The sequence below is a fragment of the Equus asinus genome, chromosome 1 (genome assembly GCF_041296235.1).
Source record: "Equus asinus isolate D_3611 breed Donkey chromosome 1, EquAss-T2T_v2, whole genome shotgun sequence".
Classification (NCBI taxonomy): domain Eukaryota; kingdom Metazoa; phylum Chordata; class Mammalia; order Perissodactyla; family Equidae; genus Equus; species Equus asinus.
In genome coordinates this window covers 36433492-36454627 of record NC_091790.1, presented here as the reverse complement: position 1 = coordinate 36454627, position 21136 = coordinate 36433492, and the positions used below count along the sequence as shown (strand labels likewise).

The 21136-nt window shown below is 37.7% G+C and overlaps 1 protein-coding gene across 25 annotated transcripts in view; it reads right to left on the bottom strand.

Moving 5' to 3' along the window:
* SYNE1 (spectrin repeat containing nuclear envelope protein 1) overlaps window positions 1–21136 on the bottom strand; it is a 445076-nt gene that overhangs the window by 189769 nt on the left and 234171 nt on the right. For all 25 annotated transcript variants that reach the window (XM_070488115.1, XM_070487809.1, XM_044761490.2 and 22 more), the window contains 11 exons: window positions 17273–17590; window positions 16175–16330; window positions 15849–16019; window positions 14719–15045; window positions 13312–13464; window positions 12733–12900; window positions 10795–10971; window positions 8412–8558; window positions 4464–4589; window positions 2992–3168; window positions 1319–1584 (listed from right to left, as the gene is read on the bottom strand). In XM_070488115.1, the coding sequence (XP_070344216.1) occupies window positions 1319–1584; window positions 2992–3168; window positions 4464–4589; window positions 8412–8558; window positions 10795–10971; window positions 12733–12900; window positions 13312–13464; window positions 14719–15045; window positions 15849–16019; window positions 16175–16330; window positions 17273–17590 (2186 nt within the window). The remainder of the gene's footprint in view (window positions 1–1318; window positions 1585–2991; window positions 3169–4463; window positions 4590–8411; window positions 8559–10794; window positions 10972–12732; window positions 12901–13311; window positions 13465–14718; window positions 15046–15848; window positions 16020–16174; window positions 16331–17272; window positions 17591–21136) is intronic.

The window sequence follows — 21136 nt, the reverse complement described above, 5'->3', positions numbered from 1 at the left end:
CTTCTTCCTCTGGCCCTTATCAACTGAGCAGAATTTGCATATTAACAAGATCCCTGGATGATTTGCGTAAACACTAAACATTGAGAAGCACTGATCTACTGCATTCTTGAAAATGGCACTTAAAGAAATTAATAAGTGATCCACGATTTATGTGCTTTCCTGGAAGAAGAAGCTTCAGTAGACAATATAGTGATGGATAGTACAGTCCATAGGATACAACCAGTGGCTCTAACAGCTGTTCATTTGTGTACTTCGATACTTTTATCATTAGAAATCTTTAAAAACAAACATGAACTGCAAAGAATTCTCATGTCTTTGACTACAAAACACACATGACAAAATGGAATCTTACAGTCTCTTTCATCTACAAAAGGATCAGTTTTGAAGTATGAGGAGCAGGGTTGGGAGGCAGTATGATGACTTCTGTTTGAATATATTAGGTCTGAGGTGTCTGTGGGCCAACCCGATGGAAGTGCCTATTATAAGCTCGAAACATGGGTTTTTGCTGATAGTGACAAGATCTATCCCAAAGCCTAGTAAAATGTTGAGCATCAAGGAAAAGTAAACAAATTAGAAAATAGTATACCTCTCCACCCGACAAACACTATGATTTAACTGTATCTAGAATAGCATTTTCAGTTTTAATTGGTACAAATGAATAAATCTGGGCAGAGGAAGCGCAGATTTTAACAATGATAGTGATCAGAAGCATAGGAAGATTTCCTATATAAGGACCCAGTGTTTGGGGGGAGGGGATATTTGAAAGAATCATTTTCAAAGAAAAAGCTTAGAGGGGTTCAATCGCTACAAAATCACAAAGGACACACATTAATTGAATTTGGGTTGTTCAGTAAATTCTAGAATACCCTAGGTACAAGACAAAACTTGACTGAATTACAGAGAATGTATTAGTTTACGGCATTGGCAAGAAAGCTATGGAATATACAGATTCAAGGAGGTTTCATTTCACGAATTCACAGATGATGGTGCCATAGCTGGTAACTAGACAAAGCTAGAGATATTCTTGGGATATTCTTTGAAATCACATGTAATAGTCTTTGGAACATTCCTTGAGGTCACAGGGAAAAACTGTGCTGTTTCCAAACATTCTCCTTCAAGCCCCTGGATAAATTAATATTGAGTGAGGAAAACCATGACTCTGTATCCATATGAAGACATTCAGTTCTTAATATTTTATCAATATTAATAATGATACTCAATAGATGTTAAAAAATATAAGTGAGACATTTTAAATTTTTATAGAAAGTAAGAAAGTCCTGGCTCAGCATTTTCGTGACCATTGGAGAATTGCTGTTACCTGGCCAAGTTATCCCATTCTGTGGTAAATTTTTCCAAGAATGCTTCAACAACGTTCATACAGTCATGGTAATCTCTTGTTCTCTGAAGATCCTCTTCCCTTTGCAAGCATAGGTTGTTAGACTGAAGGCAGAGGTCTAGGCACTGGTCATTTAAATGACTTATTTCCTTGTGTTCAGGAGACTCCTGCTTCTTGGTTAACTTATTCACCTTGTCTGTAATGGCGGTCACTGATGCTTGCTTTCCCTGTAGTTTCTTAACAAAATCCTAAAGAACAATGACAAAGTAAATAATGTGTAATAAACCCTCATATAAGTACAGAGTCAGGCATACAGGTAATACCTCTAAACACTTTACGTAATTGAAGAATGTACAATGAATGTGTCATAAGGGACAAAAAGAAAATCTAAAAATTGCCATGCCTCCTTGTGAAAACAAATTTCCAAGTGTGTAAGAATCAAAGGATAACTGCGGTATTTTTCTTTATTCGGTTACTTCAAAAAGTATAAAGAAAAACTGATAAATGTGAAACAATATTTCAGTCATTAAGGAGAAAAGTTAGGGGCCGGCCCGGTGGCTCAGTGGTTGTGTGTGCACGTTCTGCTTTGGTGGCCCGGGGTTCACCAGTTCAGATGCCAGGTGTGGACATGGCACCGCTTGGCAAGCCATGCTGTGGTAGGCAGCCCATATATAAAGTAGAGGAAGGTGGGCATAGATGTTAGCTCAGGGCCAGTCTTCCCCAGCAAAAAGAGGAGGATTGGCAGCAGTTAGTTCAGGGCTAATCTTCCTCAAAAAAAAAAAAAGGAGAAAAGTTAATATTTTCTCTTAAAGTGCAGCCTTAGTTTTCTAAAAAATTTTAAAGTTCATGCTTTTGAGGAAAAAAATTTAATTGATGTCATCTCTATTCTTTTTTCTGCACATGCAAACATTCCAATAGAAAATATAAATAATGCAAATGGCTCACTATCACAGAGAAAAAGAAATCTTAAAGTTTGTTAAAAATCTGGTACTTCAATCAAGTTAACATAATTTTTTGTTATATTTTAAGTTATATATAAATGTATAATATAAATTCTATTTCTTTTGGGGGGAGTGAGGAAGATTGGCTCTGAGTCAACACCTGTGCCAATCTTCCTCTATTTTATAGGTGGACACCGCCACAGCATGGCTTGATGAGTAGTGTGTAGGTCCATGGCTGGGATCTGAACCCGTGAACCCTGGGCCACCAAAGTAGAGCACAAGAAGTTAACCATTATGCCACTGGGCCAGTCCCCCAAAATTCTATTTCTATTACATTTCAAATTAATTATATACTAATACATATTTTCTATATTAAATATATAACTAATTGATACATTTATAATCCTACAGCTTTAGCCACATTGTGATGAAAACCTAGTAACTAATAAGGCTTTGTGTGTGTTTAGTGGCAGAGTCCTCTGGCTGCTTTGTTGGAAACAAACTAGAGTGTCAACGTCCTTCAGTGCAAGTGGCCCATTGGAGTTCCAAGAACATATTTACATGTTTCCTTTCTGATCTGTCCTTTCCTGACACCACATGAAGGTTGTTCTGATTCTATCCTACTCCTTAAATAGCTATACTGTGTTCAAGGGCTGGCTGACACACTCCCATCTTGGCCTCCTTTATCTCCCCTGGAGACTCGTTCATCCCCACCTTTACTTGGGAAACCATGTTCTGTGCAATATTCAGTTCCAGTTCTGCATGCCTCCTCTTCATATTCTGCAGTTGCTGATCGGCATCCTGGAGGTAAATCCAAAACTCAGCCTTCATGTGCTTGATCTCTTCCCAGCCCTGGGTTAAGTTCTGTGCCTGGGAAAGCCTTTGTTCAATCTTCAGAGAACACAGAGGCAAAAGTTAGCAGCAATAGATAGAATCATTTATGTTCGATGAATCAGAGATGCAATTCTTCAGCCTGTCCATGTACACAGGCCAACACACGCGCACACACACACTGTGATAAATCCAAAAAGAGCTCTTTCTTTGCTTCAAGTAAAGCAGATTTTCTTTTTATATTTAGATTTTCCAAAGACTTTAAATGTCTAAGACTTATGCCCTATGATTTCAATCAGTATTGTGAAGCTCTAGAACTTTTAGCAATTTATTAGGTCAAAAGCTTCCCACAGTTTTCCACAGTAGGCATTTCAGTAGACACATCTGTTTGACTGACTCAAGAATTTGGTCTTGGGGGTTAACTAGAAAAGTCTTCTATTGTTCTCTATTGTACATTTGTTGACACTTCTTACAAAACACCAAGTTTTTAATGTTTTGGATATATTTTTAGATCTCCTTCACTGGTTTTTGAAACCATATATTTCAATAAATCATTTCTGTAAAAAATATGAATTACATTATCTTTCATAAAGATTTAAAGAGATTTGCTTTGATAATATAAAAGTGACAAACATGCAGTATTGGAATATCCACATTATTACTTATTTTAATTCACTATTTTTTTCCTTTAGGTAATTTTACTATTCTGTGAATACTCAATCAAGTAAATATCAAAACCAAGTGGTGCTTTTTCTTAAACCCAAGCATGTTGAATTAAAGAGCTTCAGGCAGCAGTGGCAAACACACAGCCCCAGTACTGCCATCTGTCTGCTGTGGACAGGCAGTGCTAACTCATCACAATACTTTTTCCACTGAGCCCAGATACAGCTTCAGAATCCTTCTCAACACCACACTCAGCCACTGCCAATGGATTTGAAGGGTCACCACAGATGGCCTACTCTTTGTCATCCCTAATATAAAGCAAGGATCAGGAACCCTTTTCATATTGAGTGTCACCTAAAGAAAAAGATGGAAAAGGAGTAAAGAACAAAAAAATAAGTGGAAAAATAGGAAAAGAGGAAGAGAGAGTGGTAATTAAGGAGAAAAGAGAAGAGGAATGAGGTGATAATGATTAGCAGTTCACTGGGACGAAATGTTTCAGTTCCAATTCAGTGGCGTCAGTATCAGAGTGTGCTTGCTTTTCTGTGACAGTTGAAATTCAAATATCTGTTTATTATAATGGCTGTAGGAGCATTATAGTAAGAATAATTGAAGGAGATATTTTCTATTACATCTAACAATCAAGCAGGAGAGTAATAAAACAGACAAATCCAACATGATTTTTAACTTTTTACCATTTGCTCGGTTTGTTGAATGTCTTTTGCTGTGGTTTTCACTGAAGAGTTCGACAAGTCACACATGGAGCAAAGGAGATCTAAATAAGTCCTTGCTTGTTCCTGCAAAGCTCTGAAGTGTTTGACCTAAAAAAACCCCACAAACACATACTTATCAGAGTGAAAGAGATGCATGCTATATTTAGATAGCAGATATTTGTACCATTTGTAATGTTTTGTTGACATTTCAAAAATAATCTTGCTACACTCAGTATTTGCACCATTACTGTAAATGACAAATATTAGTGACTTGCAGGAAAGAATTCCAAACACACCGGCAGGAACCCATTTGTCCACCAGCTGCTTCTCGTTGTCATTAGTCTGTGTGGTCTGGGACAGGGGAACACCCAAGAGACTTCTACAGTCTTTCCAGATTCTCTGCTCACATTCTAGTTTGTTTTCCATTTCAGAAAAGAATCAGTAGCCTACTCTGGCCTGCTTCTTAATGTGTCTTTACTTATTCTGAAGACATAAAGGAAAAGGTCATGATGCATGTGTAGTCTTCTCTGGAGTTGGGTAAAAATGCAGATGGCTGGGCTCTCTTTCTCCACAGAAAGTTCACAGAGGGCTCTTCCCTTTCCATTAGCCCAAGAAAGGCTTCTCCAGGTGGATCTTTAATCTATTCACAGAAACACAGAGAAATGCGTTTCTGTGAAGATACTCAGAGTCTATGCAGGCTCTGTTTTACATACTGGGCACAAAGCTGTGCCCCAGACAAAACTCTTGCTCCCATGGAGTTTACATTCCTATGAGAGAGACAGATAATATAGAAAGAAACGAATACGCAAAGCAACGTTTGGTAGCGCTAAACCATGTGGCAGAGTAAAGGTGGGTAAGTGTGAAAAGGAAGCACTGTTACTTTGGGAACTGTGTACCTCCATGACCTCCCTGAGGAACAGACTTGCATTTGGGGTGGGAGCAAGTAGTGCCATGGGGTAAGACCATTTCAGGTGGTGGGAAGGACAGCGAATGCAAAGCCTTAAGGCTGGAGCAGAGTGACCCAGGTAGGAGCCATGGTCAAAGAGGTGGTTGGGGCCAAGTCACAGAGGACATTACAGGGGAGTTGACCATCCATCCCAAGTTGCCAGGCTTATGCCTCTAGGCCTTCTCAACCCCTGGACTGTTGACATTTGAAGCCAAATAATTCTTTGCTGAGGGGCTGTCCTGTGCACTGCAGGATGTTCAGCAGCATCTCTGGCTGATACCAATGTCATCCTCACATTCCCGTTGTGATAATCAAAAATGTCTTCAGACATTGCCAAATGTCCCATGGGGAGCAATATCACCCCTCCTCTATGGCTGTGAACCACTACTCTAGTCCCACCGCAATTATGAGAAGTGGCCTCTTTATTATCAAAAAGGTTCATTTTTGGGAAACAAATTATATAACCAGCCTATTCATTGACTGTGGCAAGAAATTTGGAATTTGTTCTATGTTGTGACGGGACGGTATTGGGACAAACATGATCTGACATAGGTGTTAGAAGAATCATGCTTACTATTGTGTGGAGAACAGTCTAGAGGGGTGACAGGCAGCAGTAGAAGCAGGTGACAAGGTGTTAGACTACTGCAGGAGTTGGATGAGAAGTGATGATGGCCTGACAGAGGGCGGTGGATGATAGAGGTGGTAAGAAATGGCTCTCGATTACTACATCTTTGTGACAAATGGGGAAGGGTGTATTCACTGCAAGTTGTATACATTAAAGTTGATCTGCAGAAACATTAGGTGATTTTCCAAAGTCATAGTCAATAATGGAGCCCAAGTTTTTGACTCATCTCAGTATCTTTTCCTCTGAACTGTATGGATTGCCTAGACACATGATTCTCACGTAGATGTAATAAATACAGATCAATTTCCCATTAAGTCAAAAGTAGCAGCTCGACTTTTATTCAGTGTACAAACTGATTGGAATTTCATTTCCAATTAGTATCATTAGTTACTAACCAAATCTCCCCATCATGTAGCTGTGACTCAGAGAAAGTTATCTGTCCCAAATGGCCTTTGGAAATGAGAAGAGAATAAGACATTGGAATTTTAATTTTATAAATATATTTACTTTAAAAAGAATAATGATTTATTTGAAGATTTATATAGTTGGCCTGATTCCCAAAGCACTGGGAGCTGCTTATAGATTGTCAATGACAAAAGAGTTGCAAAACATTTTTGCAAATCTGATAGTATGTTTTCCTGTTCCTCCAAATTTCACATTTCATGCCTTATAAAAACCATGGCATTCTTAACAGAATCAAATCGGTCTGTCATTTTCTTTACGGTGGTGGGAGTGTATTATCATTACATAATGGTTGAGTGTTTACCACGTGGGAGGCATTGGGGAAACACAACACATGCTGGGACCGTGATCAAATTCCAAGTGCAGCCAGTCAAAGCCTGACCCCGAGTCTGACCCCGTCTGAAGTTGTCAGCAGTGGAATTCTCCAGCCGCTATCCAAACTAGCCAACAACTCGGGCCTGCTCAGTTTTACATGAACACAATGTTTACCAAGGGGAAAATTTAATTAACTAATTAATTAAAACAAAGTAAACAACCACAAAAAGAAAAAAAGAAACAAACAAAAAACTCCTTCTCCTTCAGATTGACTGAGGTCCAGGCATCTCCAACGCCTCAGATTCCCTTCTCTGGCTACTTTTTTCAGGCGGCAGAACATTTGAAAGACTGTGTGGAAGGAGCAGAAACCAAAACATTGAACCATGTTGGCACCTGGTCTGGAACCCAAGAAGGATCAGTGTCCTCCTGTAACCACAGCTAATTCTGGTAGGTGTAGCGAACCTCCTGTTCTAGCAAAAGGTCATTGGGATTCACGCTACTTTTCCCCATTCCTTTTCTTTCTTTCCTGGTAAAAAAACAAGGAGAAAAATCCAGCTTTGTTCTGGATTGTTCTGAATAAAGTACATTGGAAACAAATGGCCACAAGAGGAGGAATGACTCAAGAAACCTCATAGTCTTATGAAAAAGCACAGGATAGACAATCTTTAATTCATTTCTTGAGTCAAGGAGAGCCATGTTTCATTTGTCCTGATCCTATTATTTATAAGGTATAATATGTGCACTTTTGTGAACCATTTCACGACTTAAATAATGTAAATCTTTAAGCCAGAAAGTATGGTTTATGGAATGAATTACCTGGACACATTTTCCACGTGGACTAAATGCATAAGTACATTATTTTAACCTTAGTTTGAGGTAAAAAAAAATTGAATTATTTAGTTAGTACTGTTACATCACATATGGCAGAAATAACCTTTACAACTAAATTCCTTTAAAATAGTTTTCCCCAGGGTTTGCACTGCATAGAAGAGCTGTTTAGTACAAAAATTTTAAAAATATTCCTCACGTATTCTGATTGTTTCAGCAGCAACATTTTAAACATGTGGATGTCAAACTAATATGTAGTAGGTTCCTTTCACATGATAACAATGAATATTCCATTCATCGTTCATTCAACAAGTATTAGGCACCTGTTTTGTGCCAAAAAACTGGGAGAAGCTAATGCTGCTTTCCTGTTTACAAATCACATACATTGCGGTATGACATTTAAATTTCTTCGTAACTTTCTGAAGCCAGTATACTTATAACCACTTTGCGTGTTAGGATACCAGGGCTCAGAGAAATTAAGTGACTTACTCATGGTCACCGCACCAAGGAGGAATTGGAGTAGATCTCTCAGCTACAGTGCCCATGCTTTTTCTATTCTACCAAGCTGTCCCTCAGTATTGCATCCACCTTCCTGGCTAGAACACGAACTTGACCAGAGTCAGGCGCAGACTTTACTTATACTTTCCTATTCCCAGGAGCCAGCACAGTTTGGCACAGAGTAGGTACCTAATACACTTTCACTGAACGTCTGAGAGAATCACAATACAACATAAACTTTCAGGAGTCAAACTACCTGCTTAACGGCTTCCGCCCGGCTAAGAGGTGGATGTGGGCTTGGCTTTAAGTCTGGCTGGACTGCAGAAAGCCAGGCCTGGCACTGCTGTAGAGTGTCCTGTCGACTAACATGCTTCTGAAGTTCATGTTCAAGACTCTGGTACACCTGAGACAAAACAAGCACGAAGCAGTTGTGAGGGCTGTTTCAGACGTCCATAAAGACCCCTGGAATCAAGAGAAATATGTCCCCAAATCTATTCAAATAGATTTCCTCCCAGGACTCCCCAACACCATACACATATCTACAGAGTTTGCATATGTTCCAAAATGTTACAAAGCAAAATGGCCACCCCCAGCCTATAACTTCTCAACCCACGCATTACGATGTAATTTCCTCATTAGGGGAAGAGAATGTGGGCAGGGTTAACGTAACTGCAGAAATGGGTTAGAAGGCATCAAATCTCTGAAGAAAATTGTCAAACATAAATTAGAGGTTTTTGCAGCTTGCCCTGTGGTTTAAATATTGCACTTTTTGTTTAAGCTAGAAACTAAAAGTAAAAATAAAATGTTATTTAATGAAAAAATAACCAGTATTTCTCTAACTGAAACGCCTCTGCTTTAGGGGTAGGGTCAAATTGGGACTAAATTATAACATAGGAGCGGAGAGTTTCACACCTTCATTTCATTTTAGAAGCTATGTTCCAAGATAACAATAATCTAGAATAACCCAAACATTTTATAATTTGTCTATTCAATTAATTAATCCTCAACCAGCCCACCAACTTCCATTTTATCCATAAAGAATATATTGAGAAAGTATTGTTTCTCCTTGAAATCAAGATGAAATAAATCTATGATATTTTCTGAACAAACTATTTCATTAAAAAATAAAATAAGAAGGAAATGAGGTTAGTCTGGCTTTTCTTTCATTGCTGCAATGACAGAAGTGGTAACTGAATTCTGCTTCTCTCTGTCATCTATTAAATTCGTCCTTTTCATCTGATAGTGGGACTACCCCTTATTTATTCTTATTGTAGCAGAACTAAAAAGAACAAAGGTGTTTTGTTCTCTTTATCGTTTTTGCAAACTTTAATTATGAGGTTCTCACTATGTTCTTAGAGTTTCATCCGCTTTTAAAAATTTTATTTTAAAATTGTTTGTCTTTTGAATAGTTACCAATGTTTCTTTAAAAATTTAACCTGTACCCCTAATGCATAGAAAATAACCCTATAAAGGCAGTGTTCAATAAATCTCTGTTGAATGAGTGAACAAACGAGCTCACCAGAAAGCTCCATGCTGTTTTTTTCATCCTGCTCCCTTTTCCTCCTTTGTCATTATTTGCAATTATTTGTCAGATTCCTTCATCCCTCTTTTTTATTAACTTTTTGAAGGTGAATTTTCTAGGCCTAGGGCATCAACTAACATTACCCAGCATTTTTTTTTTTATTATCATGACGAGCACAGGCCATTCTCCCCATGTCACTTGTATGTCTCCAGTTCTTACTGACTAGACCAGTAACAAAAATGCATGAACTTTTTGCTATGTCATTTAAAAGTTCTAGAATAATAAAAAGCAATTCACTAATTTTACTCAATTTCTGTTAAAAGGAGATTCTTATCCATCTTAAGACTTATTTCTATAACATTAAGGATTCTATTTTAGTGAAAGCATATCCATTAAAATGTAACTCAAAATTGGTATTTATTACTTTTCTCAATTTCTATATGAATGCATAAAAATATTGAATTACAGTAGAACCCAGGCTGCACACAGTTAAAAAGAAAATAATTATTGTGAAAATTACAGAATAAACTTATTTGGTGTTACAGAATAAATGGCAGATTAGAAAGAAATATTGATGACATTCAAATTCACAAAAATTTTTCACAATCAATTAATGGAAGAAAGGAATTGAATAAAACTGAATGTCTGAAATTCAGCACTTTGTCACATCAAATAAAGGTACGATATATTAGTATGTAATATAGTAATATGTAAATATAGATGTAAATATATGTAAATAGAGACTGTGAAATCAATCCTTCATTTCCTGTCCGGACATACACCAAAGCTATCCCAAAGACTTAAGCATCAGTACTATTTTTAAAAACCTCTAGGGGCCAGCCCCGTGGTCCAGTGGTTAAATTCTTGAGCTCTGCTTTGGTGGCCCAGGGTTTTGCCGGTTCGAATCCTGGGCGTGGACATGGCACTGCTCATCAAGCTATGCTGAGGCAGCATCCCACATGCCATAACTAGAAGGACCAACAACTAAAAATACACATCTATGTCTCGGGGGGCTTTGGGAGTAAAAGGAAGAATAAAATCTTAAAAAATAAAAAATAAAAACGCAGACCAGCGAAAAAAACACATCATCATTCTAGAATGTTCTACTAGTACTCACTCTCTGAGCTGTACTGCAGATTGCCGAGTAACTATCCCTCGTGCCTTGCAGATGAGTGTGCACATTTTGTTTAAGCTTCGCTTGAAGGTGGTCTGCACATTGGCTGATCAAATCGTCACCTTTAATTTTAAGGTTGTTCAAACGTTCTTCAAAACTCGCAATTTCTTCCATCATTGCCTACAAAAATGAAACCAATACAGAGTTCTCACAATTCCATTTTTAGTTTTTCAATAAGCCATTTATCAAACAGAAAGCTTAAGATCAATAATTTCACAGTTTAATGAAAGTTTTGAAAGAGTTTTGCAATTCATCTCAGTTACCATATTAGCAAATTTAAAAAAATAATGTATGTTTTCAGAGATACTTCAATGGGAAGAGTTACTCAGTTTAATGGATTAAGTTACATAGGGAATAATGAAGTAACCTTTACAACTAAAGAGAATTCATGACTGATATCACTTAGAGAGATACGTGCTCTCTGGTATTATTACCAGAGAAAAGGATGTTCATGCATTTTTTAGCTCTATAAATTATAATTCTGGTATAATTTATGTTTAAAACAATCTAATCACTATTTAATCTCATTTGTCTAATAAACTAATATCTGATTTATATAATAATCTAATATCTAATTATCAATTTATGTAGCATATAATTACATCTAATGATATTTATATTAATAAAAATAACATTTACCACTTACCATTTAGTAAGCACCTGCTAGAGTCCAAGAACTATATATAAGCCCTGATAAATGTGTATTATCATTATTTTACAGATGAGGAGACTGAAGTACAGAGAGGGTACATAATACACTCAAGATCACACCGCTAGTAAACACAGAGCCCCAGGCTTTGGACCCCTCTCTGCCCGACTTCAGCTCATACATACCCATGTGTTCTCTGGCGAGCCTTCTCATAGATCGCAGAGGAGAGGAACACACTTTTTCAAATCAGGTTGTAATTTCTTTATTAATGTATGATGCTAATGACAAGTGACACCTTTCAACACAAGGTTTTCTGGGACATGCCAATATATCTAAGGGAAACTTTGATGGTCTCTCAGCAGCCCAGGATCCACCATTTTTTGCAATGGTGCTGAGTTAACGGTTATTAAATACAATGTATTGAAAGGATCCATTTTGTCTTCGAGTTGGAATAGAACCACCACATCATGAGATTACTGAAGGTATTTCCTCAATGCCTAGTAGAATATATCATGTGTTACTTTTCTATTCATCTTTGCTAAATAAATTCTCTCCTACAGGTAGGAATCCTGAAGCCCAGAGAGGTTAACTGGCTTTCCTAAGACACACTGCTAGATATTGACTATGTCACGACAAAAATTCAATTTCCAATTAAGGTCATCAAAATTGCTCCATAAAATTGTGGCCATATGACATCTGGCATATATAATTACTAAAAATACATGTTAATAAAGATGAGAACACCTCATATCAGTGCCATACTTTGCGGTTTACAGAGTGCTTTCATGTACATTATCTCTGTGATAACCGCGACAGCTCTGTGACTGAGAGGGCTGACATCATTATCACTCTTCACAGAGGAGAAAAAAGAAGAGGCTCAGAGAGACTAAGTGCCTCCAGCTAGGAAGGAGAGAGTCTGGCCACAATCCAGACTTTCTGATTACTATTCCTGTATCCTATTTTTGGCTGCATGTTTCTAAAATAATCTCTTTCTTTGATAAATTGCTCCATAAAGATTAAATTCTGTGCTAAAAAACTGTTAGCTGGGAAGAATGCTACAATGTGTTCAGAAGTGAAATGCCAGGATTTAACTGTTGTTGACTAAAATATTGAATTCAACTGTTCTCAACTGTCAGATGTTCTCGAGACTCAGATCTGATTCTTTCAGCACAGTCATTACAATTCAGGGATGCGCGTCCTGTATCCTTCAGCTCTTTGGATGTCAGCCTTACCTTGTGGTGGGCCAGTTGCTGAGTAATTGTCTCCAGACTGCTTGTCTCCATGAGGTCGGGCACCACCAGCCTGCCTGACATCTGCAGCAGCCACTTTTCCACTTCTTGGAGCTCACTGTTATAACCTTCGTGGTCTCTGACTTTTGCCTCGAGATTGCAGACATGCTCCTGTGAAGTCAGGTACCTGTTAGAGGTGACTTTCAAGCCAAAAATCCACTCAAAACTCTTTTATATTTTTAAAAACCCAGTGCAACTCATAGGGTAGGTAAAGTTACACATATCAGAAAATTACTAGGAACAGAAAAAAACATGGATTCATTATGCCATTTCAGCGCCCAGCTGAATAAAAGGGAAAAATGCTGATGCATACCAGCCCTTACGATTTTCTGACAGATAAAAAGGAGGCAGGAACATGATGCAGTCTATACAGAAGCCGAAATACAATGATATACACCTGAAATTTACATCATGTTATAAACCAATGTGACCTCAATGAAATCAATTTTTTTCAAAAAAGGAGTCAAGACTCCCTTTTGGGCAAATAAGCACATTTTTATTGAATTTCTGATCTTTCCTTACCTTTCCTGCACTGCAGAGGTCCTGGTAATCATCTTGAAGTTTATCTATTTTCTCCTTTAAAGCAACATCCTGCACCAGTTCCAGAAGAGCTTCCCCTTTCTCTCGCACTGATTTTACTGATGGCTCGTGAGACAGTACCGTTTGTTGAAGAGACTTGAATTACAAAGAAAAAAAACAGCCAGTTCATCTATGTGATCAAGGTGAATACATCCATATGCCTGTAGCAAGTATGGGATGGTCTACCCTAAATAGAGATCTGATACATATTTTATAAATTAATAAATGTAAAATATCTAAGAGAGATTGATTTTTTATGGCTAATACAGTTTTTAAATACAGAATAAAAGTAACATATCAAATAGCCCTTCCATGTGGCGAGAGAAGTATGGAAAAGAATCATATTTGGCTAAATTTAACATAGTTCATATTTCTGGCTTCTACCTCATTCCTTTCAGCAGAGAAAAAATACTCAAAGTAAAATGAAGGGAGCAAGGTACCATCTTCTGATTTTGAGTTCAGGAAGTCAATTGTAGCTTGAGCTGGATGTGAAGTTGGGGAGATAAAAATTCCAGCCGCAACGTTACTGTGACTGGCTAAAAACATCTTAATATATAAAGAACTCAGTGGGGGAAATAAAAAGAAGAAAAAGCACTTGTGATTCTTAACGTGGCACCTTCAAAGACACGCTGTCAGGCTTGGCAGAAAAGCCATGGACAAGAATAGACATATTGGTTGGGGGAAGAAAAAGCTTCCGACAGGAAAAGCTTTGAGGTAAGCCATCACACTGTAATTCTTAAAGACTATTGCTAAATCATCCTGGTCAAATTTAGAATACAAATTATCCCACCTGTAAGCTTTTATAATTGTTTCAAAAATTTGAGGTGTTGAAATATCTATTATCTATAGGATGTATACTATGTCCACATCACTATTCTTTCAAAAGTTTCTAAGGCGTTTTGCTATTGTTGGTTAATTAGAACTTATTTTTTTACAGTTGGTTAATTAGAACTAATTTTCAACATACCATAGGTCAGTTTATAAGCCTTGGGTACCCAAAAGATGAAGGGAAGACTAGATGAAAATACAGATAAAACCTATAGATATGAGACCATGATGCTAGGAAGATTTATCTGGAGGATCCATATATCCGGATCTCACTGTCAGAATAGATCTCTATTTCTTGATACAATCTTTGAATATTAGGCAAATAGGATTCCCGGATGGAAAAATAACTCTGATGTAGTGCATCTAACCAAATAAATCTACATCGCTCACCACCAGTAGAATAGACATGTTAAGGATGTTTCAGACATCCATTAAGAGTGACACACACCAGAATTCATCTCCCTCCCATTTAGTCCCTACATGACCTCCTCATACATTTGTCAATGAATAAGAACACACTACCTTATATTTAGATAATTGAGCTTTTTTCTCATATAATTCCATTTTGGGTTCTTCCGGAATCTGTAGGATTTCTTGGTATTCTGCTATCCATTGAGTTAATGCTTTATATTTATCTGAGAATTCCTTTGCTAAATGAAGGCCTTTTTCCAGAGTCATGTGCTCTTTTCGGACAGTGCTGGTCAGTTCCTTCAACTGCTCCACGTGATGGTGGATCTCTTTTCTTAACGTCTCTGCCTCATCATCCTCTAAGTATCTAAGAGCTCTCTCTCCTTTCTCTCGGGCCGATTTCAGCAAACTGTGGCCTTTCTCCATGTCTTTTAGCAAACCCTGAGAGAGCAGGTAGGGAACAAACATAGAATTAGTCTTATTTCTTTCCTTTTAAAGAAGAGACTTTCAAGTCCCATTCTTGAGTGCATCTATTTCCCCTTAAAATACGTTTTTGAAGTTTATAACCAGATTTGACCTGCCAGGAATCCTCTTTTCTTTATTTTAATACAGGCTTTAAAAAGTCTTCATCAATATACCACTTCCAAATAAGAGTCTTAAAAAAGAACTTGATGTTTCTCTCATCCTTAGCAGTGTTCCTAGAGATGTGAGTGAAAACTCTAAGGCACAATGCCATGAATTTGAGATCATTTTTTCTCTCTTAATATTTACATTAAATTGGAATTTGGTTAAGAATTTTGTGAGCAGTCATGTCTAAGACATTCAGATGATATTATATCATAAATAAATGGAAGCCAGCTTTTGGACTTAAAGAGCTTATAACTTAGTGCAGTCATACACCACATAACGATGTTTTGGTCAACAACAGACCACACATACGACAGTGGTCCCATAAGATTAGTACCATATAGCCTAGGTGCGTAGTAGGATATCCCATCTAGGCTTGTATAAGTACAGCCTAAGATGTTCACACAATGATGAAATTGCCTAACAATGCATTTCTCAGAATGCATCCTCATCATGAAGTGATGCATGACTGTATTTGGAGTGCAATGATGAACCAAGGATTACTAATTATGCTACGCAGGAATGAACACATGTGCTCCCAATATCTACACAGGAGACTGGGGCAGCTCAGTGAAAGGTGAAAGGTGGAGAGACAAGTCTGATGTCTGCATGCCTACCTCCAGTGTCTTCATTTTTTTCCCCATCATTGCTTGATCTACTTTATCAATTTTGGCAGCCACATTTTTGAAATTTTTATGAGTGGAGCTGTACCAATCAGAATAGGAACTTAGGGATAATTCTGATTCCTCCAAACTCTGGATCTCTTCCTCCAGGAATTTTATTTGTTCCTTTGAAAGAAAAGAGAAAATTGAGCAGTGAATTAAAGACCTATGCCAGTGTTTTTCTTGAAAAATATGCATCTTCACCGGAAGTTAATGAAAAAAGGAACATTTGGGCTTGTGAAATTCGCTGGCCTGCAATGAGCAGCTTGTGGCCCGCTCACCAGGACTTGGAGAAGAAGGGCCTGGTATCTGGAAGTCAGCTGGGTGGCCTGGCAGCCCAGTCGGCTGCTCACGTGGCTCTCGTCCAGGATCTCCTGCGCTCTGGCTCCCACTTCCTCAACTTCATCTCTGTATGTGGTGACTTCTTCGTGCCACTTCTGAAATGATGTAAGTATTGGAAGAAAGGTTTAAAGCTCAGGCATTCTTGAATAAGACAAATATATATATCTTCTCAATAGAAAATGATCTTAATATATGTTTAGAATACTTATTCTAAGATATAATTTTGAAAATATATCATATATAACTTTCATGAAAAATTGTATTGCAACAACATGATAAAAACAAAATAATTGACTTGGGCACTTTCTGTATACATTACACTGTAGTTGAAGAAAAAAATAAAATTTTATATATATATAATCTTTTTAATGGGAAATGATTTCAGTGTATATTTAGAATATATTTATTCTGAGATATAATTTTGAAAATGTATCATATATAACCTCCAAGAAAAATTGGATTATAATAACATAATAAAAACTGTATACTTTATGGGTTTGAGTACTTTTCTATATATATTACACTTTAGTTCAAAAATTTAAAGAAAAACAGAGTAACATAAATTTTTATATCTTCTGTTAGGCTTAGGTAAATTTAAAATAGATAATAATGAAAAGAAATTCTAAATGCTTAAGTACTGTTTTGATCATGTGCACTGAACTTACATAAAAATTATAATAAAATTATCAAGTATTGTTTCAATGCATTATATGAAAGCAATTTCATAACAGAACCATAAACTTCAATGACTGCAGTGCTAGCATCTATGTACCGTTACAAAGCAAAGTAACAGGGTATGAGAAGAAAAATAGAAGATATTTCATTAAATTATATTTTATTAAAGACTAATTTAGGATTCTATGAAATAATTGCTGTACGAAGAATGCACTGCTGTAATTTATTTTAAATCTCTAGGCAAGTGAAAAGAGATTTTGCAAAATCTAAGTCTTGGACAAAGTTACTAAATCTTTTAATGAAACAAATGATGCAGGATCATTGCTACTTTGACAAAGAACAATAATTTACGCCAGTTGTACCTTCATCTGATGCAACTGTGTCTCCTTGGTTGCCCGGTTAGACTGACGTCCAGGCCTGAGACTCACTTTCTCCTCCAGTGTTTTCAGCCACTCATCTACTTGCTGAAACTTTTGTTCCATCAGCCTCAATTTGTTGACTACATTGTTGAACTGAGTCCGGGTCTCAGACAGTCTCTGCTGGTAAGCCTGCCAGTCCTGCCGGAGAGACTCTAAAGCTCGATCCTCTGTCTGGGGGATGCCCGACGGGATCACTTCCTCTCTGGTGTGCAGCACTGAATTCAGCAGCGCCTGCCCCTCTGCGCAGTGCACTTGTAGCTCCTGCCGGGGAAGAATATGGCGGTCACATGTCATTCATATTTTACACCTGCACAGCTTATCACATCTCACCCAAACCAACAGTGCCGGCCTGAACTTCACTTTAGAAAAGAATGATTTTGAGCCAGGCTTGATGGCCTAGTGGTTTAAGTTCCATGTGCTCTGCTTCAGCCACCCGGGCTTGGCGCCTGGGTGCTGAACCACACCACTTGTCTGTCAGTAACCATGCTGTGGTGGTGGCTCACATAGAAGAACTAGAAGGATCCACAGCTAGAATATACAACTATGTACTAGGGCTTTGGGGATGGGAAAAAAAAAGAGAGGAAGATTTGGTAATAGATGTTAGCTCAGGGCAAATCTTTCCCAGCAAAAAAAAAAAAAGAAAAGAAAAGAAAAAGAAAAAAAAGAAAAACATGATTTTATTCTGTCTTATACAAAATATGTTTACCTAACACTGAATATTATACCCTAAGGCAGAAGAAATATTCTGAAATATTTCCAATTAAAATAATCAAAATGTAATATACACATATAAATGGACACTAACACACAGAAATACTTTTCCCAATCGTCTTAAAAACAATTTCTGAAATTTGACTTCTAAGCTTACAGGCAAAAACACTTGTGATTAAAGGGTTATTGTTTAAAAGAAGAACCTAGGCTTTGTATGACTCATAATCTGTTTAAACTGCCTAAGGCTTCTTGCTTTGACATTGAAAGGGATCCGTGCTACACTTGTGGCTGAGAGAGGAACAATGGAAGCTCTTTTAGCTAAGGAGGGATCCTTTGCCAAAGCTGTTCCAGGGACTGCAAAGGCCAAGAAAGGTTGGCTCTGGGGAGTCCAGGGCACACAAATCTGGGATGTTGAACCATCACAGCTGCCCTCTAGGTGCTCCCAGGTGCAAAAAGATTTTCCTCCACCAAAGCATAAGACCCCAAAATTTACCCTACAAATTCAGACTGACCCGACTCTTAAAGAGCATAAACTATTTTTCTTAGAAAGAAAAACTCTTATATCCTTAAAGATGTTGGCAACACAATACTGTATACTTGTATTTCTAATGTTTAAAAACTCCATACTGTTACTCTATCTGATCATCTAAAGTCGAAAGGAACCGAGTCAAATCCCACCAAGAATGTTAAATGTAGCAACATATTTAGTTAAAAGACAGTATTATAAAAAAACTGATATTAGCTTAAACCATGTCAAATTGCTAATATCTGACTATTTTTATGTGCAAAAATAGCAATCTCATATGCTTCAAACTAATGGATACATTTTTCTTCAGCTATGATGTTACTTCAAGAATGTTATAAAGTGAACATATTGTAAATGGAAGAGAAGAATGCTAAAACACTAATCAAAATGGCCATAAACACAAATTTTATTCCAAAATTCTTATAATTCTTTTAAAGTTAATTTTGTACAATCTCTTTTCTTAATCCAGAGGTTGGCAAACTTTTTCTGTAAAGAGCTGGATAGCAGATATTTTAGGCTTTGTGGGCCATGCATTCTCTGCTGCAGCTACTTACCTCTGCCTCAGTAGCACTAAGGCAGCCTCTGGCGATACATAAATGAATGGGTGTAGCTGTGTTTCAATAAAAGTTTATTTAAAATACAGGCACTGTGGGCCATAGGCTGTAGTTTACTGATCCTTGCCCTAATTTATTAATCTTCCCAATATATCACCCTTTCCACATTATATAACTGTTTTCTCTATCATACAAATCATCTCTGTATTAGATAAATTCTTTTATGTCCCATATTTCAAGTATTTATTCTGAAGGGAAAATATGGTTCAATATTCTAAAAATCTATATGTTCTGTGACCCAAATTAGGCATTCAGTTTATACAAAATAATTTGAGTGTGGTCCACACTGCTGGCTGACCTCTACACCACTGGGAATGCTGTAGGACACTAGGATGCTGAAGAAGTTCTGCTGTACAGCAGGATTATCACAATTCTCCTCTACCTTTTTTGCCACTATCATTTTACCTCCTTTTTAACGCTTGCAGTGACTCAAAATAAGATAAGAGAAGCATTAATACATGGTGAAAGGAGAGGGTGGAGCTGGGTTTGGACCGCATTACCATTGACTGAAGTAAAACATTTTCTTCTGACTGGAACAAGAGCAACATCTGCTGGTGACGAGTAACTTATCAGTCCAGCTCCTACAGAAACCTCGAGAGCCGGGCATCTGCTTGCCAAGACTGTCTGGAGTGAAGTGCTGAGAGGGGTCATTTAGCGAAAACAGTTCACTCTGCTGAAATAACTTACAGCAGCTAAAGCTGGCAGACCAGAGTATCCTACTATTTTTAAACAGAATGGATGAGATCCTTAAATAAGCTAAAGAAATTATGATCCTTGTAACTTCGACTATATATTTATTTCATGAATGGATCATTATTTAAAGATTTTCTCCCATCTCCTTTAATTCTTTTACAACTCGTCCGTGGAGGAAACTGAGTTAGAGAGGTTCTCTCTTGCTCAAAGTCACCCAGTGTCAGGTCCCACCAAGGATTGGAGTCTAAGCTTCCTAACCCCAACCTTGTGCCCCTGCCATCATATAACTTTCCCCAAGACCAACTGAAATAGACAGAAATCTTACATGCCAGTGATGACCATCTCAGTCTCTGCTTTTTCCACCTTGTTCAAGCTGTAGATACATCTTGCACTATCCTGAACGAATTTTAATGAGGGCTGATAGCATGTCAGTGAGTTCCATCATACAACTAGTGGGATATGGAGCTGACTTGTTGGCCTTTCCCCATTCTCTATTGTGTATGGCTGGTGTTCCCTTCTTGGGGCACCTCTCTAGCCCCTACCTCTCTAGGTAAGATTAAGGGCCTCTCTTTGATGCTCCCATAAGATCCCTTGCATTAGTCTGTTATTGTTCTTATTACATTGTTTATAATGATCTACCAATAGGCCTGCATTTATGACTAGATTGTAAGTTCCTTGGAGGCAGGAATAATATTTTAATCATCTTTACCTGAAGTAGCTAGCCAAGAGTCTGCACTGTATCAGGTATTCAATAATGCTGAATGAATAAATAAGTAAATGGGTTAGGACCACTTTCCCCACTTAGGTGTGCCATCTTGCTCTAAATTGCAGCCTTCTTGCCTGAGCGCCAGCATTTTTTCTAGCTCCTCTTATGCCTTCTTCTAGGACTCTGACCCTGGGCCTACATCCTCAGTATGTGGGAGGTTTGGGTTAAGACCAGATGGCTCAAGATGGTGCCATCAGTTTGACTTTGAGGAGTGTCACATTCTCTTGACTCCTGTTGCTAGGTCCCACATCTAATTCGATCCTTTAGGGAACAACAGGCAGGTAGGCCAGTCAACACCATACATTAGATCACTAGTCATTCCTATGAGAGGTCACCTTCGTAGCTGAACGAATTCCTCAAGTTTCAGTCCTGCTCAGTGTAAACTGCCTACCAAGCGATCTCGACTGGTATACTACTGAGGTCCCAGAATGTTCTAGATCAGAACTTATGAGGGTTTCACTTAATATGTATCAGCTATTTATAGACTTTAAGGTCAT